Source organism: Moschus berezovskii, chromosome 8, assembly GCF_049115385.1.
Source record: "Moschus berezovskii isolate FMDL1 chromosome 8, NW_MosBer_1.0, whole genome shotgun sequence".
Classification (NCBI taxonomy): Eukaryota; Metazoa; Chordata; class Mammalia; order Artiodactyla; family Moschidae; genus Moschus; species Moschus berezovskii.
In genome coordinates this window covers 104,341,621-104,365,449 of record NC_142467.1, presented here as the reverse complement: position 1 = coordinate 104,365,449, position 23,829 = coordinate 104,341,621, and the positions used below count along the sequence as shown (strand labels likewise).

Genomic DNA, 23,829 nt, shown 5'->3' with positions numbered 1-23,829 from the left:
CCCCAATAGCCACGAGAATCAGAGAGACAAACCCAGCGTTCACGAGGCCGTATCAAGGTCATTTCCAGACTGAGAGGACAGCAGGTAGGAATCTCATAGGACAGTCCACCTGGCAGCCCCTGGGGGCTACCCCCAGTGGATCCAGGGCCTGAATGAAGATAAAGGCACAAAGACAGTACCAGAATTCCTGGTTTTTCCTTTCACCTCTGTCTCCAATATGTCTGAGCACAGCACTGCCCCTGATCCTGTCTTTACTAAAATGTTGCTAATTTGTTCATCATGGATTTTTTTTTTTTTTGGCTTTGCTTTTAGTCTTTTAAAACATTGCATTATGAAGTAGGGCACTGAAAGCTGGTGCTCTGTGACAGCATAGAGGAATAGGATGAGGAAGGAGGTGGGAGGGGGATTCGGGATGGGGGACACATGTATACCTGTGGCTGATTCATACTGACGTATGGCAAAAACCATCACAATATTGTAAAGAAATTATCCTCCAATTAAAATAAATTAATAAATTTTTTAAAAATAAATAAATAAGTAAAAACACTCCATTAGCAGGACTTCCCTGGTGGTCCAGTGGTTAAGACTCCATCTTACAATGCAGGTGGCGTAGGTTCCATCCCAGGTCAGGCAACAAGGATCCCACATGCCTTGGGGCACAGCCAAAATAAAAAATTGCATTAGAATATTATGATCTTGATGGCTGAGATTTTTCAGCACCACCTTAAATTCTACACTCTCCACTCTAGTCCTGCACCCAACAGACACACAGCCCACATCCCCCACATGGTTCTACCAGGCAGAGCCCCTGACCCCAAATCCTCAGAAACTGGGGATTGGGGGAGGAGATTTCCTCAGAACCTCCTGGGGAGCCGCCTCTGGGCTAAGCATCCCACTCCCTTAGCACCTAACTATAAGCCCCCACTGTGTACCCAGATTTGTGCTAGGCCATGCTTCGAATTTTGGATTTTTGGCGAATTTGAGGTGCCTGCTTGGTTGTGTTTGACTTTGCAACCCCATGGACTGTAGCCCTCCATGTTCCTCTGTCGATAGGATTTTCCAGGCAAGAATACAGGAGTGGGTGACCATTTCTTTCTCCAGCAGATCTTCCCAACTCAGGGATCAACTTCCCAACCCAGAGACCAACCCACATCTCCTGCATATCCTGCATTGGCAGGTGGATTTTTAACCACTGAGCCACCAAGGAAGTCCATGCTGGGTGACCAGAAAGAGGACTCACAATAGCTAAGTAGGCCCCCGGGGAATCCCAGGCCTGGCTCAGCCCGAATATTCCCAGGCCCGCCCAGGGCCCGCCCTCTGCTGAATGCCCAGCCTGGTGGGTCTCCTGGAAACTCCCTGGGCTGGTTTCGAGATGGGAGGCCCACAGTGAAGCAATATCCATGGCAGCCCAGCCACGCTGAGCCCATCCCACCTGACACCAGATAAAGGGGAGACGGGCTCTCTTCAGCAGGACTTGGCCACGGACACCAGCGGAAAAGGGAGAGAAACCCTCACCACCAGCCCAGGTGAGCCCAGAAATCAGGTCCGGGGACAGAGTCAGGGTCCCGAACACCTCCCCCGAGCCCAATTCCTGCTCTCAGCTATCTCTGATGGCATGGGATCCAGAGCTGAAACCAGATGAGAGGTGACATCTCCGAGTCCCCCTACACTCAGAGCAGACTTCAGCAAAAACAGTCCTCAGCCCCTGCACCCACCCTCTGCCTGAGGCTAAAGTGCTGGCATCAAAGAAGGCAGGAGGCAGTGTCAACTTCAGGCAGGCCTCTCCTCTCTCGGCACAGCCTGTCCTACCAGTTGGGCAGGCACTTGAGAGTCCCCTCTGGTGGCCAGAAGCAGCCACAAAACTATTGCCGTAGGAAGGCTGGAATCCTGGATGGGCCTTAGTCTACCTCTCTTGGGGAATGGGCTGACTCTGATGGAGTCTGAACTATCTGGTTTCCAAGGCCCCTCCTGGAACTTACTGATCCTTGACCTCAGCCTGGGAGGAACGGGATAGGCCAGGGGAGCCCTGGAGACCCAGATGACCTTGAGGCAAGGCACTCTGTACCCATGCCTCTGTAGCCTCCCGCCCACAGCTCTACAAGTGGCAGCCGTGTCATTCACCGCTGGACTTTGACAGTAGCCAAAGGCACTATTTGTTTTCCCTGTCTGTCTCCTTCCAGCCCTGCTGAGATCTCCGCTGAGGTCAACCGGCTATGTCCTTTGGAAACTGGAAGCCCACAGTGGTGGTCCAGGGTATAGTCTGGATTCTGTATGGATTGCTGCTGCAGCCGGAGCCAGGGACAGGTGGGTCAGAAGGCAGAGGCCTGAAGCCAGGACTCTTAGTTCAATGTATTGCTGCCCCTCTGCGTCCGGTTCTTTACAGGGTAAGGTTGGACCCATGAGGTTCAAGTCTCTAGGAAACTCCAGTCTGGGAACACAGATGTTCTCAGTTCCATAGGATCTGGGCAAGGGTTGGGGGGAAGAAACTGGGGCCAAAAGAGCAAAAATTAGGAAGACTTCCTGGAGGATGGGACATAAATCTAGGACAGGAAGAAGAATTTTACTTGGTGGTGAAGCAGTAAAGGACATTTTAGGCAGAAAGTAAAGCAAAGTTATAGAGGAATTACTGTGTGAACTGTCTGGAGAAGAGTCTGAATTGCACCAGATGGTGGAGTGTAAGGATTAGGACTTCCTGTGTTCAAATCCTGCCTCTGCCACTTCCTGGCTGTGTGATCTTAGGTAGGTTATTTAACCTCTTCACGCTCATAGGGTCCTTGTGAAGATTAAACGTGTTCAGTTATATAAGTCACCTACAGTGGTGCCTGGCACATAGTAAATGTTTAATTAATGTCAGCTATTATTCAACAACTCACCCTAGCTCTGAGCCCCACACTTCTAAGTTCCAAAGTTCAGCAACTGACATTTCTCCCACAAGGCACAGGCTCACCCTCCCATGGGCACCCTTCAAGACACCGTTCCCTCTATACTTCTGCAAACTCCAGTCCACTGAGAAAACTTTCCATCATTCCCTCAAGATACCTGGGGACACTGCCCACTCATCCATCACAGCATCACCATCCTGGCATCAGCCACCTTCACTACTTACCCCCACCCTTTCTCCCCTTCTCTACTCTGGTCTGCCCTCCAAAAAATTATATTCTTCATACGGCACTCAAAAGAGCAATCTTAGAATTTCAACCAGGCGGTGTATCTCTCGTGCTCATGAAGCTGCCATGGCTCCCCAGTGCCCATTGATAGTCTAAGCTCCCTAACCTGTTTGTGTCTCAGTTTCCTCACCTACACAAGGGCAGTGTCCGACATCGTAAAGTTGTCCAACAAAGAGCTGGGGACATTGAGAAGATGTAGAAGTGGCAGGAGGAGGCTGAGGAACAGGGGGTACTGGGCTGTTGGGTTAATGCCATCCCTCCTCCCACAGCAACCCTGCCCCTGCTCATGGACTCTGTCATCCAGGCCCTGGCTGAGCTGGAGCAGAAGGTGCCAACCACTGAGGCTGGCCATAGTGCCGCTGCATGGCTGCTGTCAGCCCAGGGCTCTGTTACCCAAAGTCCCCTCCATCACTTCCTGCTGGAGGGGAAGAGTCTCAACACCACCAAGCTGGATTCTCCTTCGCTGAGCCCAGAGCTTCGAGGCCTGATGGGAGAAGTGGCAAGACACAGCGTGCAGGATGGGAAGGAATATGGGGTGGTACTAGTACCCGATGGCTCGACCGTGGCTGTGGAGCCTCTTCTGGCAGGGCTTCGGGCAGGGCTTCGGGGACACAGAATCATAAACCTCCCCTTAGAGAGCACAGCCACCCCTCCGGATGCTGGAGTCACCTTTCCAGACCTTGGAGCCACCTCCCCAGGGCTCAGCGATGCCTCTCCTGATGTTACCTCTACGAATGTCGGAGCTGTGTCTCCAAATGTTAGCATCAAAGATCTAGATGTCGGAGCCACCTCTCCAGAAGTTAGACCTGGCTCTCCAGATGTTCAAGCCTCCTCTCCAGATACCAAGGCCAAGTTACCAACCACTGTGGACAGCCTCCTCGTGGTCACCCTGGCCAGAGACCTGGGCCTGAACTTCCTCCAGGGCCCCCAGACCTGGAATCATTCTGGACTGGGAACTGAGGGATGCTGGGACCAGCTTTCTGTTCCCAGGACCTTCACGCTCCTGGGTCCTGAGGCATCACCCCTCACCACGGCCTTCCTCAATGGTGCCCTGGACGGAGCCCTCCTTGGAGACTACCTGAGCCAGACCCCTGAGCCCCGGCCACCCCTCAGTCACCTGCTGAGCCAGTACTATGGAGCTGGGGTAGCCGGAGACCCAGGATTTCGAAGCAACTTCCGACGGCACAATGGAGCTGCTCTGACTTCGGCCCCCACCCTGACCCAGCAAGTATGGGGGGCCCTCATCCTGCTACAGAGACTAGAGCCAGCACACCCTCGTCTACAGGGCATGAGCCAAGAAGAGCTGGCACAGGTGGCCACCCACGCTACCAAGGAGTTCACTGAGGCTTTCCTAGGTGGGTAGGACCCCCACTCACTGAGACAATCCTTCTCACAGATACCTTCTCAGTGCCAGACAGGTCAGTGGGATCTATGGTTAGGGGATTCCAGAGGGGGCCAACAGGATTAGGATGCTGTTAGATTTACTTCCCAGTGTGGGCCAGAGTGGTGTGATTGAAAAGTGAAAAAAGTAAAAAGTGTTAGTTGCATTGGACTCTTGGTGACTCCATGGACAGTGGCTAGGCTTCTCTGTCCATGGGATCCTCCATGCAAGAATACTGGAGTGGGTAGCCATTCCCTTCTCCAGGACATCTTCCCCACCCACGGGTTGAACTCGGGTCTCCTGCATTGCAGGCAGATTCTTTACCATCTGAGTCAATGAGGAAGACTGATGTGAGAATGAACCGTCCCCAAATCTGGGAGGAGACTGGAGGGATGATCCTTACGTGCCCTCTTAGTGTGGGAGAAGGCAGCAGGCAGAGAAACTCTTGCTGACTCCCACTCTGGACTCCCTTCCCCTCAGGGTGTCCAGCCATCCACCCGCGTTGCCGCTGGGGTGCCGCACCGTACCAGGGCCGCCCGACGCCGCTGAAGCTGCCGCTCGGGTTCTTGTATGTGCACCACACGTACTTGCCCGCGCCACCCTGCACCAGCTTTGAGCGCTGCGCCGCAGACATGCGCTCTATGCAGCGTTTCCACCAGCAGACACTAGGCTGGGCCGACATAGGATACAGGTGGGCGGGAACCTGAGGAGCGCTTGCAAGGCAAACCAAGGGGCGGTGCAGTGGAGAGACTGGATGGGCGGAGCCTGACTCAGGGGCGGGGTTTGACCCTGAGAGATGCTGGCAAGACGGAGGCGGAGTTTAGGGTGGGTGGAGCCAGGGTGGATAGGGGCGTGGCCTAGAGTGGGGTTGGACTCTTAATAGCTACCAGAAAGAGCTCAACAGTGGGACTCTTTTGAGTCTGCGGTGGGAACCAGGAAAGGAGTCCAGACTTGGGAGAAGAACAGGACCTGTGGTAGCGGCTAAGTCTGGGACGGAGCAATGATGGATATGATCTCAGCCAGAAAAGGGTCAGAACTGCGGAGGAGTTAGACTTAAAATAATGGGGAGGGAGCTGGGTAAAAAGAGACCAGGCTAATGTTGAGGACAGATCCAGAGAAACGGGACTATTTCTGGGGTGGCATTTGGAGGCAGAGTGGGACATGGCTGGACGAGGTGGAGTCTGCGTGGCCGGGGGAAACTTGGGGTGACGGTGGCCCTTGGCCGGGGTGCGGAAACTGGGGTAGAGGGCCAGATGCGGAGTGAGGCCTCACGCCGTCTGGTTCCTGCTTCCCTCTCTCCTCCGCAGTTTCGTGGTGGGCTCAGACGGCTACGTGTACGAGGGCCGCGGATGGCACTGGGTGGGTGCGCACACACTCGGCCACAACTCCCGCGGCTTCGGCGTGGCCTTGATAGGCAACTACACCGCGGTGCTGCCCTCAGAGGCCGCGCTGCGCGCGGTGCGAGACGAGCTCCCGCGCTGCGCTGTACGCGCGGGCCTCCTGCGGCCAGACTACGCTCTGCTAGGCCACCGCCAGCTCGTGCGCACTGAGTGCCCTGGCGATCGGCTCTTCAACCTGCTGAGCACCTGGCCGCGTTTCGACAAGGTGAGTCTCCCGACGCCCGCACTATCTCGGCCTGAGACCCCTCTATGCACACAAGCTCAGCGCGTGCCCTGATCCCTGCCTGCTTGCCTAACCCCAGCAGGCCCCTCTCACTCCTTCCTGTAACCCTGTGCCCACAACCTTAGCCAAGACCCTTCACTCCCTTGCAATCTATTCAGGCGATCTAGACCCAGACTTCAGTCATTCTGCTTGCAAGATAGCCTACTGCCCCTGCCCCTCTGCATTTCACAACCTTATCCCAGCCACCCAACCTTGCCCTCACCCTTGTTCCCAACCCAAAGGCTCTCTGTCCACACATTGATCAAGCCTGTGACCCTCTACAGAAAACCTCTTTGCATATGACAGCTTCTGTGCTGTGTGCTAAGTGACTTCAGTCACGTCACTCTTTGCAACCCTGTGGACTGTAGCTCGCCAGGCTCTTCTGTCCATGGGATTCTCCCGGCAAGAATAGTGGAGTGGATTGCCATGCCCTCCTCCAGGGGACCTTCCCAATCCAGGGATGGAATCCAAGTCTCTCATGTCTCCTGCATTGGTAGGTGGGTTCTTTACCACTAGCACCACCTGGGAAGCCCACAGAGCTTCTGCCCAGCCCTAACCCAGTTGCTGCAATCCTCTGCCCAGACCATCTCAGTCCCAAGGATGCTTGTTCGGCCCCAGGCTCCCTAACCCGTGATGACAACTTTTATGCTGGAGCAATCTAGATCCAGTCAGCATATTCTCAGCTTGATGATGGCACCACACCACCAATCATAATGACAAAAACACCTCTATAATCACCCCTGTACAATCAAGCTACACTTTCAAACTACCATTCCATTTCAGTAAACTGGCCTGCAGTTGGGGTTGTACCCACCTTCTCACTTTGGGCTCCTGTCCTCTTACCCATCCAGGGTGCCACCATGAAGAGGGCAAACCCAGCTCCATTATCACCCCCCGCCACCTAAACTCTCTTGTCTTTTTCAGAATGTGAAACCAAGAACTGTCAGGAGGGCCTCCAGCAGATCCAAAAGAAAACCACCTCCAACAATACTGCTATCCACTGACCTCCAATGAAGAGACCTTGGAGAGACTTCCCTGGTGGTCCAGTGGTTGAGAATCCACCTGCCAATGCAGGGGATATGGGTGTGATCTCTGGTCTGGGAAGATTCCACATGCTGTGGAGCAACTAAGCCTGTGGCCACAACTACTGAGCCCTGGCTCTAGAGCCTGAAGTCACAACTACTGAGGTACGGTGCTGCAACTATTGAGGCCTGCACACCTAGAGCCCCGTGTTCCACAAGAGAAGCCACCGCAATGAGAAGCCTGAGCACTGCAATGAAGAGCAGCCCCCACTTGCTGAAACTACAGAAAGCCCACCCACAACAATAAAGGCCTAGCACAGCCAGAAAATAAAATAATTTTTTAAAACATTAAAATAAAAGGACATCATGAATAGAAAGCCTGTGTATAAGCATCATCTGCATTTGCACGTTTTGTAATAGTTTGGGGTTGCCCAGAAGCAGACCCTGGGAAAAGAACCCCAGTGGAATTAGTTTACCTGGGTGGTGATCCCAGGACATATCACCTGGGGAATAAGGAAATGACACAGGGAAGGGAAGTCATGTTAGCATGGGGCGCACATGGAGCTCCATCCCACTGGGGACATCTGGGGGACCATGTAGGGCATATACCTCAGAGACATCCCACTTAAAGGGCAAGGGAGTTGGAGTACTGATCCTCCAACTCCCAAAGTCATTGGTTGAGGGCAGCCCCCTGGTTATTTATTTATTTTTCTGTTTAGTCACTCAGTTGTTTCCAACTCTTTGCAACCCCATGGACTGTAGCCCACTTGGCTCCTCTGTCCTTGGGATTTCCCAGGCAAGAATACTAGGGTGGGCTGCCATTTCCTTCTTCAGGGGATCTTCTCATGTCTCTTGCTTGGCAGGTAGATTCCTTACCACCAAGCCACCTGGGAAGCCCCGAGCTCCCAGGGATATGTTAACGTGCTGACACTTTGGGATTGCTAGTTGCACGGGCAATGTGGACTCCACCTATCAGAGAAAAGTCTGCCAGCAAAAATGCGGGGAGTGGGGCCAGTGCACAGTGAAGTGGTGAAGGCTCAGAGATACAGCAAAACACTGGGAGAAGCTACCTGTGTGTTCAGTGAGTGGCCAAGTGCAGTATGAATGAGGTGGGCACAGCTAAGGTGTGTGCACCTGCGTGAACATGTCCGGCCCCTGGAGAAGGGTTTCTGATCCTCACTGAAGACCCTCCTCCTCAGGACAGGTTATAGAATGTTCAAGGCCCAGTGAAAAATGAAAACGCAGGCCTCTTGTCCAAAAAGCAGGAACTTCAAGACAGCAACAGCAGAGCATTAAATCAAGCTCAGTGTAGAGCCCTGAGCATGGGGCCCTGGGTGACTGCACAGGCCACATGCTAATGAGGGCAGTTCTATCCATCCCATCACGTAACCGCTGGCCACCCTTGCCTTTGCACAAGCTGTTCCGTCTATCTGGTATGCCTTTCCCACGACCAGCTCTTTCTCATGCTTCAGCTCACAAATGCCAGCTCATCATGGAGGCCCTCCTGGGTTTTTCCAGCTTAAAGTGGGTCTCTTTTGCTCAGCCTCTACTCTAGTTTGTTTATTTTCTTTTAAGTCCTCCTCACAAGCTAGAAATGTCCTATATTCATGTTTAGGACTTGTCTCTCTTGCTGTACTGTGAGTTCCAGGAAGGCAGGAATCAAGTTCATCTTGTTCCTTGTTGCTTCTCCAGTACCAGCACATAGTAGGCATGAAAGGAACATTGTTTGAAGAAACAAGGTGTCCCATTATAAATCTTCTGAAACTGATGTTATCATCTTGTACAAATCAGGAAACCAAGGCTCAGAGAGAGGAAGTCACTTGCCTGAGGTCACACAGTGAGAGAAGGACCAGATGGCACTCAAACTTACTCTGGGACCAGTGGGCCAGTATTCTACTGATTCTCACGTTAACTCACTCACAGCATTTGGCCACTTTTTTTTTCTCAAGTGAACACTTATTGTGGTATAACAGAGATGCAAGAAAGGGCACCAAAATGTGTGGTTAATGAATTTTCACAGCAGAACACACCCATGTAACCAACACTCAGCTCAAGAAATAAAAGAGGTTATATTTATACTATATGAAGTTCAATTTAAAAAAAAAAAAATGATCCGCTCCCAAAAGGCTCCCTTGTGCTCCTCCATGTCCCCAGTCTCCAGTCCCTCCAAACGGAAACCCATCTCCTGACTTGTTACACATGTTTTGCCTGCTTTGGAACTTCATATAAATGGAAATACATAGTGTTTAAACTTCATTGTATTTTTTTGTTCAGCATTGTTTGTGATTCATCTGAGTTCGATTATTCTTATTGCTACGTAATATTCACTACATGAAGAGACCACAATTTATCCATTCTACTGTATATGCACTGTTGGTTGTTTTCAGTTTGGGTCTATCAGGTGGCGCAGTGGTAGAGAATCTGCCTGCCATTGCAGGAAACACAGGAGACATGGGTTCGATTCCTGGGTGGGGAAGATCCCCTGCAAGAGGGTATGGCAACCCACTCCAGTATTCTTGCCTGAAGAATTCCATGGACAGAGGAGCCTGGCAGGCTAAAGTCCATAGCATTGCAGAGTTGGACAAAACTGAAGCGACTTAGCATGCAAGCATGCAATCTTTATAAGGGCTTCTCTGGTGGCTCAGTGATAAAGACTCCACCTGCCAATACAGGCAACACAGGAGACCTGGATTTGATCCCGGGGTGGGGAAGATCCCCTGGGGTAGGAAATGGCAACTCGATCCAGTATTCTTGCCTGGGAAATCCCATGGACAGAGAAGTCTGGTGGGCTACAGTCCATGGAGTTGCAAAGAGTCGGACGAAGAGTAGAACACGACTGAGCGACTGAGCGCACACACACATTATGAATAGGGCTGGTGGGCACGTCTGTTGGGTGTTTGCCTAGCATACACACCCGATATGTGGAACTGCTGAGTCAGAGAAGAGGTGTATGGTCAATATTCATAGATCACACCAGGTTTCCAGCTTGGATGAGTCGGTCTACACTCTGACCAGCAGTGGGTGAGAGTTCCAGCATTTGATCTTCATGTGCCCATTTTGCAGAGAAGGCAACTGAGGCTCAAAGAGGGGCATGGGCTGCCTCCTGGTCACTGAGAGATTCTGGGTCCTGCTCTGTCACCTCCTCTCCTCTAGCATCCTGCCCCCTGTTGTGCCCTCCCAGCCTGGCTGTGGGGTGGGGTGGGACAGACAGGGTCACGTGGAGTTGCGTTCAGCCGGAGGAAGCCAGGCAGGGTGCAGACGGCTGCTGATTCTGAGGCTGGTCAGGAAATCAAGGTAAGAGAGGGAGTGCATGTGGCCTCCAAACAGGGTTCCCTGGGGGCAGAGCTGAGAGTGAGGAGGGGGCGGAAATGAAGACAGCACAATCCTGTCCGGTGGGCAGACACCGGACAGAATTACACCCTCTCATTCCCCCAGGAGAATCTCTGCCATGGACCAACCTTCACCAAGCCGGGCCTCCCAAACCCAGCCTGCAGCCCCATCCCCTCTAACCTCCTACCGCTGGCACTCAGGGGGTGGTGGGGAGAAGGGGGCTGGGGGGTTCCGCTGGGGCCGCCTTGCAGGATGGGGGAGGGCACAGAGCCACCAGGAGACCACGGCCAGCAGCCAGCCGGCCCCTCGCTCGCTGTTTCGTCGCGTCCTCTCTGCACCCCCCAAGGAGTCACGCACAAGCCGCCTGAAACTATCCAAGAGCCTCTGGGGGAAAAACAAGAGCCCACCGCTGGATTCAGAACTGGAGCCAGAAAACCCAGGTACGTGGCTCCCCCACCCAGGCTGGGAGGCCCGGATGCAGGGAGGTATTGTCTGACTCCGGAGCATCAGCCTTACAGACACAGGAAGTTGTGGGGAGTGCAAAAGCCCAACAGGAAGTGGCTGGGGGCCCAGCTGGCTGCCCTCTTCCCTCTTTCCCCTCACCCCAGGGGCCTGGGCATGGTGGGAGTGGCTAGGAACCTATGAGCTGGGGGTCCAGCCAGGGGAAGGGGCAGGGCATAGACTGATGGGGCAGCACTGTCCAGATGCCAAATGGCTCTTGGCCCCGGTAGGTCTCTCCTCATATTCAGTGGCCCAGGCGTCTTCTCTCCTGCCTGGACACCCATTTCTGCTCTCCTGCCCTCCAGCCTCAATGTCATAGTATCTCCCCTTCCTTGAGCTTCAGTTTCTCCACGGGTTAAAATGGAATCAAGACTCCTATCCTGAAGGGTATATCATTCATTCATTCCATCACTCAAACAGACGTCTATGAGCATTTACTGTGTTCTAGGCCTGCCCTGATTTAGACACTGAGGACACAGCAGGAACAAAACAGATGAAAGTGCCTGCCTGCCTCAGGGAGTTCATGGTGCAGTGAGTGTGACAGACTGTAAACAAGTAAATAAGGAGATGACATATGGAGCGAAGTGTCACACAGAGAGATCTAGAATTGTAAAGGATACCATGAGGGCAGGAGCTCAGGAATGCCTGGGACTCAGCACATTTTATGTGATCCATTAGCAAGCGGAGTTACTGCGTATTCCCCTGGTGGTAAAACAGTAAGACAGATGGGTCATCTGGGAGGATTGATTCTGTCCTCCTATTTCTGAAGGCTCATTTAATTCTCATCATTCATATCCCCATTTTGCAGAGGTATCCCTTTGGCCCCCTCCAGGGTATCTGATATTGCCCACTCCATAGCATCCATGAGAGCTCTCTGACAAGCCCACCTGTTCTTCCCCTACTCAAACACCTCCCATGGCTCCCTAATACCTTCAAGATGAATCCCTAACTCCTCTAACTGACACCCAAGGCTCTGCCAACCTCTTCCTGAACCTTCCCTTCCAGCCTTTAAGCCCTCCAAGCCCTCCTCACCCCTCTCTTTATTTCTCTGGACCAGGCCACATGCCAACTCCCAGCCTTTCCTCCAGCCGTGTGTGTGTGTGTGTGTGTGTGTGTGTGCGCGCGCGCGCGCGTGCAGGTGTGTGCCTGTGCCCTTGGTTGCTCGGTCATCTCTGAATCTCTGTTACCCCTTGGACTGTAATTCACCAGGCTCCTCTGTCCATGGAATTTTCCAGCAAGAATACTGGAGCGGGTTACCATTTCCTACTCCAGGGCATCTTCTCAACCCAGGGATTGAAACTATGTCTCCTGCATCCCCTGCATTGGCAGGCAGGTTCTTTCCCACTGAGCCAGCTGGGAAACCCTGCTCACTCTGTTCATGCTACCATCTGCTCAATCTCTGTCAAATCAAATCTGCTCTTCAAGATCCAGTGCAGGGTATTCCCTGGTGGTCCAGTGGTTAAGGGGCTTCCCTAAGTAGCTCAGTGGTAAAGAATCTGCCTGCACTGCAGGAGACCTGAGTTCAGTCCCTTGGTCAGGGAGCTCCCCTGGAGGAGGGCACAGTGACCCACTGCAGTATTCTTGCCTGGAGAAATCCATGGACAGAGGAGCCTGGCGGGCTACAGTCCACAGGCTCTTAGTGACTAAGCAGCAGTGGCAGCAGCCTTGGTAAAATGGGGGTTATAACAGCCCTTTGAATGGCTTCTGGAGGATTAAATGAGAGAAGGAATGCGGAGTAGTAAGTATAGTACAGGGCGCAGTCTGTGGGGCTGCATCCACTGCCCACTACAACCCATGGCTACTGGAAACAAGGCCCAGAGAGGTGTGGAGGCTTGTTCAGCACCTGACATGACTGCTGGGTGGGTTGGGAAGAGGAGGCACTTAGTAGGGAACCCTTGATGAGCCTTGGTGAGTGCAAAGGTTGTCCTGAGGGAGAAGAAAGGACTCCCAGGTCCCCAGTGCCGCCTCCTCTACCCAGAGCCTGAGCCGGAGCTGGAGCCCCTGGCCACACAGATCCCAGAGGCTCCCACCCCTGACGTGCCCGTTTGGAACATCGAAGCCTTCACACTACTCGATGGGAAGCTGGTGCTGCTTGGGAATGAAGAGGAGGTAAGAGGGGCTACACAGGCAAGGGAAGGGGAAGAAAGGAAGGGAGCGAGAACAGCGGTAAGGGAGCGTGAGGGGTATAACAGAAAGGTGTCTGCCTCTCCTTCTGTCTGTCTGCCTCCCCTTTCTGACCATCCACTCCTGCTGGGGGACAGGGTCCTCGCCAGCCCCGGATGGGGAGCACTAGCTCTGAGAGCAGCATCCAAGTGGCCTTGGGGAATCTCAAGGATCCAGGTAAGCTTGAGAGACAGGGAGAGCTGGGGCATTTGGGAACCTATTAAAGTGGAGTGGAATCCAAGATGACCCCACCCACCCCAATCTTCCACCCCTGACCACCCACAGATCGGATCCCTGGAAAGACAGAGCCAGAGGCTGCTGGCCCCCACCAGGTCCACAATGTTCGGGTAAGTGCTGGATGGAGGGGAGAGGAAAGATTTCAGACCCTCAGAGGTGAAAGGGAGGACTTTTCCTGGGTGATCTTTTTTCATTAATTTCCTGGTTTGTTTTTTTTTTTACTTTTTAAATTTTTTAACTTTTTTTTTTTTCTTGGCTATTCTGGGTCTTTGTTACTGCTCACGGGCTTTCTCTAGTTGCTGCGAGCAGGGGCTACTCTTCCTGGAGGTGCGTGGGCTTCTGATAGTGGTGGTTTCCCTTATTGTGGAGCATGAGTTCTAGGTACACAGGCTTTGGTAATCACTGCTTGGGCTCCATAGTTGCAGTTCATGGGCTCTAGAGCCTGGCCTCAGTGATACAATGCTCAGGCTTAGCTGCTCCGCAGCATGTGGAATCTTCCCATACCAGAGACGGAAGCCAAGTCCCCTGCAATGGCAGATGGATTCTTACCCACTGAACCACTAGGGAAATCCTCTTGGGCTATCTTGACCAGGTCACTGACCCTCTTTGGGCTATAGTGTCCCCATCTGTCCAATGAAGCCAGTGAGAGAAGCTCCTTCTCGGGGCTGTTTATGACAAGTCCATAGAGAATGTAGGAAAGCACTATGGCAGGTGCTTTAGAAATGGCAGCTGTTGCTTGCCTTTAATATTCCTGCAAATGTAGTCTGAGCCTGTGATTTCCCCCAAGATCAATAGATCTTCCAGGACATCCTGGGTAGAGCGAGGAAAGGACCTGAGGAGGGAACTGCCCAGCTGACGTCCCCCTCCCCACAGGGGCTGCTGAAACGGTTGAAAGAGAAGAAAAAGACCAAGTCAGAGCTAGGAGCCAGTGCTTCCCGAGATGGGTAAGGGTCTCTGAGAAGCTAGAGGGGCTGGGATTCAACACTTCCCTTCCCATTCCTCCTGCGTATAATTCTGATCTTCACCAAATATACCCTGTGGGCCTCTGTGTCCTGCCCCTTGTTGGGCAATGCTGGAGCCACTGAAAGACCCTTAGCATGGAGTCAGCCCTCCACTGAAGGGTGGGGGCAGAGTGTGACACAGTAATTCTAAAATAGCAGCTGAGTCAACACCTCGGTTTGGGAGTGACTGTCTCGGAAAGGGACGCTTGATCTGACACGTGAAGGATGTGTGTATGTGTGTGTGTGTGTGTGTGTGTGGTCATGTCTGACTCTTTGCAATGCCACGGACTGTAGCCCACCAGGCTCCTCTGTCAGTGGGATTTTCCTGGCAAGAATACTAGAGTGGTTTGCCATTCCCTCCCTCCGGGGAGATCTGAAGGCTGCTGCTAAGTCGCGTCAGTCTAGATGGAAGTTATTCAGGCCAAAAAGGACAGGAAAAGTGTTCCAGGCAGAAGGAACAGCAAGTGCAAAGGTCAAGAGGAAGAATGAAGTGACAAAAAGAAGGCCAGTGTGACCAGAGTACAGACAGTGAGGAATTCAGTGTCAAAAGGATGGATTCAAGTCCAACTTAGGTTCAAGTTCCCTCTGGCTTCCTTCCACCCTTTAGGCTGTAGGGGGCAGGTTGTGGGGCTCAAGGGAGTGAGTAGGAATGACAGTTTGCTCACGTGCGCCTTCGCCAGGCCCCCCAGTGCTCTGGGCTCCAGGGAATCGCTGGCCACGATTTCCGAACTGGACCTCGGAGCCGAGCGGGACGTGCGGGTCTGGCCACTGCACTCCAGCCTGCTGGAGGAGCCCCACTGCTTCCAGGTAAGTAAAGGCAACTCTCCACCTCGCCTGACCCTTTGGCTCAACCCTTGGCCTCAACTGCACTCTTCGATTCCCCCTCCTCAACAGGTAACATGGGCGAGCGGGAGTCGCTGCTTCTCCTGCCGCTCGGCTGCAGAGAGAGACCGCTGGATCGAGGACCTTCGCCGCCACTTCCAGCCTAGTCAGGTCGGTAGTGCGCAAGGTCGGACCTGGAGGCTCCGCCCACAGCCCGGGCCCCGCCCCTTCCACCCAACCAAAATCCCACTGGCGCCAAAACTTTGCCGCTTGGACACATCTGCCTTCCTACACTTTTGCAACCACTCCGAGATCCTCCGCCGATTCCATGAATTACCAGCCCCTTCCACAGCTCGGATTGTATTCGGTTCAAGCCCTATTTGCACCCCCAGGGAGTCGCCAAGTTTCCACCCCGCAGTTATTCCTCCATGCCCTGGACCCCGGATCTCTCCGGGAGGGCCCAGAAAAGCTAGAGGATCATCGTGGGACCCCCCCGTAGTCCCGCTGTCTTCCCCCGGAGGCCCAGCGAACCCCTGGGAGCACGCGCCCTGCGCTTCACCTCTGGTGCGCCATGTGGAGCATCGAAGCCACGCTCCTGTCTCTGCTTTGGTCCGCAGGACAACGTGGAGCGGGAAGAGACGTGGCTGAGCGTGTGGGTGCACGAAGTGAAGGGGCTGCCCAGGGCGGCGGCGGCGGCGCCAGGAGTGCGCGCGGAGCTGTGGCTGGACGGAGCGCTGCTGGCGCGCACGACTCCGCGGGCCGGTCCGGGCCAGCTCTTCTGGGCAGAACGCTTCCATTTTGAGGCGCTGCCGCCAGCGCGTCGCCTGTCCCTGCGACTACGCGGGCCGGGCCCCGGGGACGCGGTGCTGGGCCGGGTGACCTTGGCGCTGGAAGAGCTGGGCGTCCCCCGTGCGCCCGCCGCGGGTCTGGAGCGCTGGTTCCCGCTGCTCGGGGCCCCAGCCGGCGCGGCGCTGCGGGCACGAATCCGGGCGCGGCGCCTGCGAGTGCTGCCGTCGGAGCGCTACAAGGAGCTGGCGGAGTTCCTCACGTTCCACTACGCGCGCCTCTGCGGGGCTCTCGAACTCGCGCTGTCCGCTCAAGCCAAGGAAGAACTGGCCGCCGCCATGGTGCGAGTGCTGCGGGCCACTGGCCGAGCTCAGGTGCGGCGCCGCGACGGGACGAAACCTGGTGACTAGAGACTGACCGATCGCGTGCTCCAAGGGGGGAGTTCGCGGGGACCAGTACCAAAGTGGTACCTTCGAGGGGCGGGGCAGCTTGAGGGGTGGGGTCTGAACTGAGCTTCTGCACTGTGAGACCAAAATCTCTGCTTTGGTGCGGAGGTTCCCGTTTTGTTAAGAGCCCCAGCAGCGAGGGTTGGGCCTGGCAGCAGCTGCGAGGAGCAGGGTCTGTGCCCCAAGGATGAGGGACCCGCCATGAGCAGGGATTCTCACGACTCAGTCCGCGCCCAGCGCAATGTAACCCCACTATGCCTAGGCCCTGGTGACAGACCTGGGCACCGCAGAGCTGGCACGCAGTGGAGGCCGTGAGGCACTGCTGTTCCGGGAAAACACGTTGGCCACCAAGGCCATCGATGAGTACATGAAGCTGGTGGCACAGGATTACCTCCAAGAGACGCTGGGTGAGCAGAGTGGGGCAGGGGTCAGAGGCTTAGTTGAGCCTGCTAGGGCAAGCCAGGGGAAATCTGAGAACCCTTGGGTAAACTTGGATTCTGGTAGTGGGTGATGTCCTGGGGATGTTGGGATCCTAGAGTGAACTGGAGGTTCCCCAAGATTTTAGGTGCCTCCCAAGTAGGTTGGAGATGGAACTGGAGGCTGGGTGTTGTGGGTTGTGGTCATGGTCCAGGCCCTCTCTGGTTGTGCTGGACTGCAGGACAGGTCGTGCGGCGTCTCTGTGCCTCCACCGAGGACTGTGAGGTAGACCCCAGTAAATGCCCAGCCTCAGACCTGCCCCAGCACCAGAGCAGACTGCGAAACAGCTGCAAGGAGGTCTTTGAGAACATCATCCGCTCCTGCAAGTGAGTGTCCGGCCCCCACTGCCTCTCAGCCACAGTGCGAGCTCCGACTCCAAACGAAGGTTTCCAGATAAAATACAGGGTGCCCAGTTAAATGAGATACCATAATTGTGACAAACATTTTTATACTAAAAAAAAATTAATTTTTTAAAATCTGAAATTCAAGTTTAACTGTTTATCCTACAGTTTTATTTGCTAAATCTGGCAACTCATTCCCAATGTCATGCTACCTAACCCCAAATAACATGGGGCCCAATTCTTTGTCTTCTAGACTACAGGTGACCCTATACCCTAATTCCATGCCACCTGACCCCAGTTAACATAGGGTCTCAATCCTATTGGGGCTTCCCTGGTGGCTCAGATAGTAAAGAATCTGCCTGCAATGCAGAAGACCCAGGTTTGATCCCTGGTTTGGGAAGATCCCCTGGAGAAGGGAACAGCAACCCCACTCTAGTATTCTTGCAGGAGACTTCCATGGACAGAGGAGCCTGGCAGGCTTCAGTCCATGGGGTTGCAGAGTCAGACAGAACTCAGCAACTAACACTTTCACTTTCACTCAATCTTATGATCTCTGATTCCAGTAATGCCATACTCCCAATCCCTGATCCCTGACCTTAAGTAACCCTGTATCCCAAATCCCATGTAACTGGAATTCCTAGGCTTCCAATTCCTTGAGCTCTGACCCTAGGTTAACCTGTGTGCCTAATCCCATGTCACCTAGGACATCAATCTCATGATTTCTGAATCTAGATGACTCTGTGACCCAATCTTATACTACTTCATATTATGTACTCTGTCTGGCACCCCAGTTTGATGTCCAGTTATAGCTGGACATGAAGCTCATGGCTTCTGTCCTCCTGTGAACCTATACCTCCAAATCTAAGATTTCTGACTCCAGAAGTCACCACAACGAGTACACCACCAACAAGCCCTGACCCCAAGGAGACCTATAACCCCAAGCATCATTATCCCCAATGTCTTCTTATCCTGGAACTTAGCATGCAAGTGTTTATTGACCCCTGACCTTAAGATTTCAATCATCCATAAACCTTATGCTTATATCTTTCCCCTCTGACTATTGCCTCTTCTCTTCCAGCTGGTTCCCAGCAGAGCTGGGCACTGTGTTCTCAGGCTGGCGAGAAGCATGCAAAGCACGTGGCTCTGAGGCACTGGGGCCCCGACTCGTATGTGCCTCTCTCTTTCTGCGGCTCCTGTGTCCTGCCATTCTGTCACCTAGCCTCTTTGGCCTCGCACCAGAACACCCGGCACCTGGCCCAGCCCGCACCCTCACACTGATCGCCAAGGTCATCCAGAACCTTGCCAACCGTGCTCCGTAGGTGCTGGGAGGCTGAATAGCCACACTGGGATGGTGGGGGTGGCAGATGCTGGACCTGACCCACCCACTTGGGCTCTGATGCAGGTTTGGTGAGAAGGAAGCCTACATGAGCTTCATGAACACCTTTCTGGAGGATCATGGACCGGCCATGCAACATTTCCTGGACCAAGTGGCCATGGTGGATGCAGACACAGCACCCAGTGGTTATCAGGGCAGCAGTGACCTGGCCCTCCAGCTGGCAGTCTTGCATGCCCAGCTCTGTACCATCTTTGCTGAACTTGACCAGGTGTGGCCTGAGCACAGAGCCCAGAACATGAGGTAGAGAGGCAAGAGAGTAAGGGTCTCTGGTCCTGGAGAATTTGCTCAGCATCCTCCCTGCATGCTTTACCAGGCCACCCGGGACAACCTGGAACCGCTGCCCACTATCCTGCATGCCATCGAAGAGGGCCGACCTGTACCTGTGACTGTGCCAATGTGTCTCCCAGCACCCCGCACCCAGGGACATTCTAGGTAACTACTTGCCTCAAGTCTGACCTGATCCAGTTTTGATGGGTGGGAGTAGGGGAAGGGCCAAAGGCATGCACGGGGTCAGAGGTGAAGACAGGATCATGTCAGGGGTCAGAGACAGGGTCATATTCATCACCAGAGACATTGTAGGATGGAGCTCAGAGGCTGGAGACAGGGTCATCTCGGGGGTCAGGGAGAGGCTCACAGTGCCATCAGAGAGGGGCCATCAGGTCAGATTGGAATCTGAGGTGGGGATTAGGCATTGCAGAGGTCACATCTAGGGTCGGAGAGAGAAAGTGACATTGTCACTTTCAGCAGTGAGGGGCAGATCTCAGGTCAGGCCCAGGGGGAGATGGGGTCAAAGTTTATGGGCAGAGTCATTTTGGGGGTCAGAAGTCAGGGATCATGTTCTTTCAGAAGGCAGAGACAGGTTCAGTTGAAGATCAGAGGTTGGGGACAAGAGGGAGTCAGATTGGGAAGGAAGAGGATAGAGTTTTGAGCACAGGTCAAGTTCCAGGGGGCTCCCCAGATGGCGCTAGTGGTAAAGAACCTGCTTGCCAATTCAGGAGATGTAAGAGACGCAGATTCGACCCCTGAGTTGGGAAGATTCTCTGAAGAAGGGCATGAGAACCCACTCCAGTATTCTTGACTAGAGAATCCCATGGACATAGAAGCCTGGTGGGCTACAGTCCTTAGGATTGCAAAGAGTCAGGCAGGACTGAAGTGACTTAACATGCAGACAAGCTCCAGCAGATTGGAAGTAGAGATTACACAGAGGCTCAAGTCAAGGATAACACTGTGTCAGAGCTCCGGGACAAGGCTAGAGAGGAATCAAAGGTTAGATTGAGGTCATAGAAGGGACAGTATTATCGGAAGTCCAGGACAGGATCAGAAGTCAAAATGGGATCCCTTCAGTCACAGGGCTTGCAGAGAAGTAAAAGATCAGGGATGGAGTTATTTCTGGTGGAAGGTAGAGAGAGCTGGGGTCAGCTCAGAAACCGGTGGAAGGTCTGAGCTCCCCATCCCACCCCCAGCATCTCTGCAGGTGAGAAGCCTGGCTTTCTGGCCCCCCGCGACCTCCCCAAGCACACCCCTCTCATCTCCAAGAGTCAGTCCCTGCGCAGCGTTCACGGCGCAGGTAGTTGGGCTCGGCCGCGGCTGGAGGAGGAACAGCCCCCCCGGCTGCCTCGGCCGGTGCAGCGTACACAGAGTGTCCCGGCTGGCCGCCCCGCTCGCCGCCGCCCGTCTGCCGGACCGCGGCCGCGACCCAAAGGCTCCCTACACGCGGGACCCGCGCCCCGTGGCCGGCCCTGGACTGGAGCCTCAGCATCGCTGCCTCGGAAGCCGTCGGTGCCCTGGCAGCGCCAGATGGACCAGCCAAGAGACAAAGACCAGGCGCTGGGCACCCACCGACCCGTGGGCAAGGTGAGGTGTACAGCTCAGGTCTGCGCATAGAGTGGGGAGACAGGATTGGAAAAGACTGAAAGATAGGCAGGTCTCGGTTCAAACACCGTGCTTGCTGTGCACCGTGATTCAGGCTTAACCCAACCCTCTCTAAGCCTCAGTTTTCCTCTTCTGTACAATTAGAGCGTCATTACCCTATAGGCAGGGCGCTTAGGAGGCAGAGCAAACGGAACAGGGAGGTCAGTCAGGGTCCGTGGGGAGAAGGGGCAGGACAGTGGCTCAGGTTACAGTTGCTCCCTCCCCACAGCTGGCGGAGCTTCAGTGCGAGGTGGCTGCCCTGCGTCAGGATCTGAAGGCGCTGTCCGGCCTCGTGGAGTCACTCAGCACCCACATCCGGTCCTTGAGCGAGCAGCAGGAGCAGCTTCGGACCCAGCTTCAGCTCCTGGATTCCAGGCTCAGAGAAGGGTAAGCCCCGCCCTCTCTATTAGCTGCCCCGCCCCGCCAGGCGGCCTTGCTAAAGAGAGATAGGCTCAAGCCCCGCCTCCCAGTAAGTCCACCCAAATCACGCCTGGCACGGCCACGCCCCCTCTGTAAGACCCACCCCTACACATCTAAGACCCGCTTCTTGGTCACCTTCATCCACCCCAAGTCTCTGGGAGGTCCTCTCGTGCAGTCCCTCAGTCAGCTCCTTCCAAACAAGTTGGGACAGACCCGCTATCTCTTAGTCTGGGCCCGCCCCTATCCCGCTCACGACCTCACGCAGGACTGGTTGATTGGTCCTTTCATCGCAGCCCGTCCAGGTTCTAATTCAGCAGCCCCTTCTTCAAACGGATCTAGGCCCCACCCCGAGGCTGGATAAACCCCACCTCCATCTCAAGCTCCGCGCCGGAGTCCCTGACTCCAACCAGGAGCTCTAGAGGAGTCCCTCCGCCTCTGACTCTTTCCTTTCACCCGTAATCCCTACAGGACCGTGAAGTTGGATCCAGGGCGCGATCCTTCAACCAGTGAGGGCCACAGGCTGAAAAGTCTGGTGAGACCCATGCCCGAGCCCTGGGACAGATTTAGGCTGGGTGAGGGAACACGAGTTGGGATGCAACCCTCCCCCTGCTCTGAGTCCACTGCCGCTGCCTCCCCAGGAGTGCCGACTGGTTGAGCTAGAGAGTACTCAGGCCCAGCTGAAGGATACCATCCAGAACCTGCACCTTCTCCCCAGGACATCGGAGTCCCAGAGCCAGCCCCTGCCCCTCAAATCTCCCTGCATCAACGGAGACACCACTTGAGTTGCCCACTCGGCCCGACGTTCTTTGGGAGCAGAGAGAAAGCCATCTAAGGGGCCTGTCCACCCCCTGCCTCAAACCCACGTGGCCTACAGTAGGGAGTGGAGCTGTAGGTGCCAAACTGTCTGCACTATCAGGTTGCCCAGTAATATCTTGATTTCAGTAAAAATCGATGGTTTTTTTGCCCCTGAATTTTGCCAATCAGAAAGCAAACTCCATCCCCTCAATCCAGCTCTCTCAAACTCTCCCCTAACTGCAGGTCTCAGGGGAGGGTGGCGATGCAGGGAGATTAGTCCCTCACTGTCTCAGAGCCTTGATCTCCTTATTTGTAAACTGGATTTAAAGTTCCTTATACAGTAAAAGACCTATATTTTAAAGTGTTTGATAAAAGGTATTGGTCATTGTTAGGGGTAGCAGTTGATTCTCAGTAAAGCCCAGATCTCATCTCCATTAATTTCCAGATCTCAGATGAAAGCATCTTCCTAGCACTGCAATTCCAACATTGGCTCCTTGACTCAGTGAGGGCGTGGGTCTGGGAGACAGATGAAAGAAGAAGTGGGTAGATAGAAAGTTAAGCTCTGTGTGTGGTGGTTGAAAAAATGAATGGGCATTTGGATCATGAGTGGGTAAATGGGTGAGGGTTAGGGTGGCTAGGACAATAGGCAGATGAATAGGTTAGCATTTGCTGGATGTTTGCCCTGGTAGGTGAGTAGTTGAGTAGGTGGTTAGCTGGGATGGGTATGTCTGTCTAGAAAAGACCTGGTTCATAGTAGGAAATAAATATTTGAATTAAATGAGTAAGCAGTTATATGTATTGCACGTACATTTGTTGAGGTCTCCTGAGACTCTCAGGCTGGGCAGTGGGGAAACAATAATGAACTCCACAGACTGACTCTTGTACTCATGGAGCTTACACTCTAGTAGAGAAGATTAACATGCAATTGATGGATAGGTGCTTGGGTGACTATCTTCCCTGGTGGCTCAAATGGTAAAGCGTCGGCTTACAATTCGGGAGACCCGGGTTCGATTCCTGGTTGGGAAGAGCCTCTGGAGAAGGAAATGGCAACCCACTCCAGTACTCCTGCCTGGAAAATCCCACGGACAGAGGAGCGTGGTAGGCTACAGTCCATGGGGTCACAAAGAGTTGGACACGACTGAGTGATTTATTTCACTTTTGGGTGACTGGGTGAAAGGATTATGTGCAGAGATGGGTGGATGCTTGCTTGGTTGTATGGATAAGTAGGTATTTACATAGGTAGTGGATGGATGAGTAGGTTGATGGGAAGTGGACAGTCATTGGGTGAGTGTTTGGATGGATGGGTGGTTAGATGTATGTATGGATGGACAGGTGGTTGAACGGGTGGGCAGCTAGGTGGTTAATCGACTGGATGGGTAAATGAGTGGTGGGGTGTGTGGGTGAATGGGTGGAGAGATGAATGGGTAGTTTGGACATGTGGATGGGTGATGGGTGGGAGAAGTAGCATTGTGTACATAATGGGGTCGTCTTGGCAACTGTGATCTTGGGGGTTGGGTGGAAAGGGGGGCTTCGCACTGGGGACCTAGGCCAGCTCTAGGGGCATGAAAGTACTGAAGTCCAGTGTAGGTAATGGGGAAGGAGGGAACGAACTCGTGGTTGGCAGGTAGCAAGGGTCTGAAGGCTAGGGATTGGCCATGTGGAGTCCTCAAAGACCTATGAATGACCCATGGGGGAACTTCTCTGCCCCCTCCTCACTCTTCTGGTGCTATTAGCGGGCCTAGCATTGGAAGAACCAGTGGGGTGATGAAGAGCCATTGGGGACAGGAGGACAGGAGTGTTGTCATGGTAATAGAGCCTCTCCCCGGACTCTCAGGTCGCGCGGGCCCTTTAAGGGTCACCCTTCGGGCCACTCCCAAAATGGCGGCGCGCCTGCTGGCTGCCCCCCCACCGGGGTGGCGCGGGGGGGAGGGGGGGGGCGCCCCGGACCTCCCCATCATGGCGGCGCGGCGG

General features: G+C 54.1%; 2 protein-coding genes across 2 annotated transcripts; both read left to right on the top strand.

The window, feature by feature from the left end:
• The first annotated feature begins 1,387 nt into the window (after positions 1-1,387).
• Positions 1,388-7,603, top strand: PGLYRP2 (peptidoglycan recognition protein 2). Its single transcript, XM_055431160.2, has 6 exons — positions 1,388-1,526; positions 2,181-2,304; positions 3,437-4,522; positions 5,029-5,239; positions 5,856-6,153; positions 7,135-7,603. Exons 2-6 carry the CDS (start codon positions 2,214-2,216, stop codon positions 7,222-7,224), a joined length of 1,776 nt encoding a protein of 591 aa, XP_055287135.1. The 5' UTR covers positions 1,388-1,526; positions 2,181-2,213; the 3' UTR covers positions 7,225-7,603.
• A 2,919-nt stretch (positions 7,604-10,522) lies between these two features.
• RASAL3 (RAS protein activator like 3) lies at positions 10,523-22,219 on the top strand. The gene is made up of 17 exons (XM_088839131.1): positions 10,523-11,002; positions 13,042-13,172; positions 13,325-13,403; positions 13,512-13,573; positions 14,337-14,407; positions 15,145-15,271; positions 15,359-15,457; positions 15,904-16,446; positions 16,781-16,925; positions 17,177-17,321; positions 18,415-18,651; positions 18,739-18,940; positions 19,046-19,164; positions 20,196-20,586; positions 20,873-21,030; positions 21,532-21,595; positions 21,702-22,219. Exons 1-17 carry the CDS (start codon positions 10,681-10,683, stop codon positions 21,843-21,845), a joined length of 3,039 nt encoding a protein of 1,012 aa, XP_088695257.1. The 5' UTR covers positions 10,523-10,680; the 3' UTR covers positions 21,846-22,219.
• The last annotated feature ends 1,610 nt before the right edge of the window (positions 22,220-23,829 follow it).

Coding starts and splice junctions, on each gene's coding strand:
- PGLYRP2 (XM_055431160.2), top strand. CDS start 2,214: ATGTCCTTTGGAAACTGGAAGCCCACAGTGGTGGTCCAGGGTATAGTC. Junction 2,305..3,436: donor GCAGCCGGAGCCAGGGACAG/GTGGGTCAGAAG, acceptor CTCCTCCCACAG/CAACCCTGCCCCTGCTCATG. Junction 5,240..5,855: donor TGGGCCGACATAGGATACAG/GTGGGCGGGAAC, acceptor TCTCCTCCGCAG/TTTCGTGGTGGGCTCAGACG.
- RASAL3 (XM_088839131.1), top strand. CDS start 10,681: ATGGACCAACCTTCACCAAGCCGGGCCTCCCAAACCCAGCCTGCAGCC. Junction 13,574..14,336: donor ACCAGGTCCACAATGTTCGG/GTAAGTGCTGGA, acceptor CCCTCCCCACAG/GGGCTGCTGAAACGGTTGAA. Junction 15,272..15,358: donor AGGAGCCCCACTGCTTCCAG/GTAAGTAAAGGC, acceptor CCTCCTCAACAG/GTAACATGGGCGAGCGGGAG.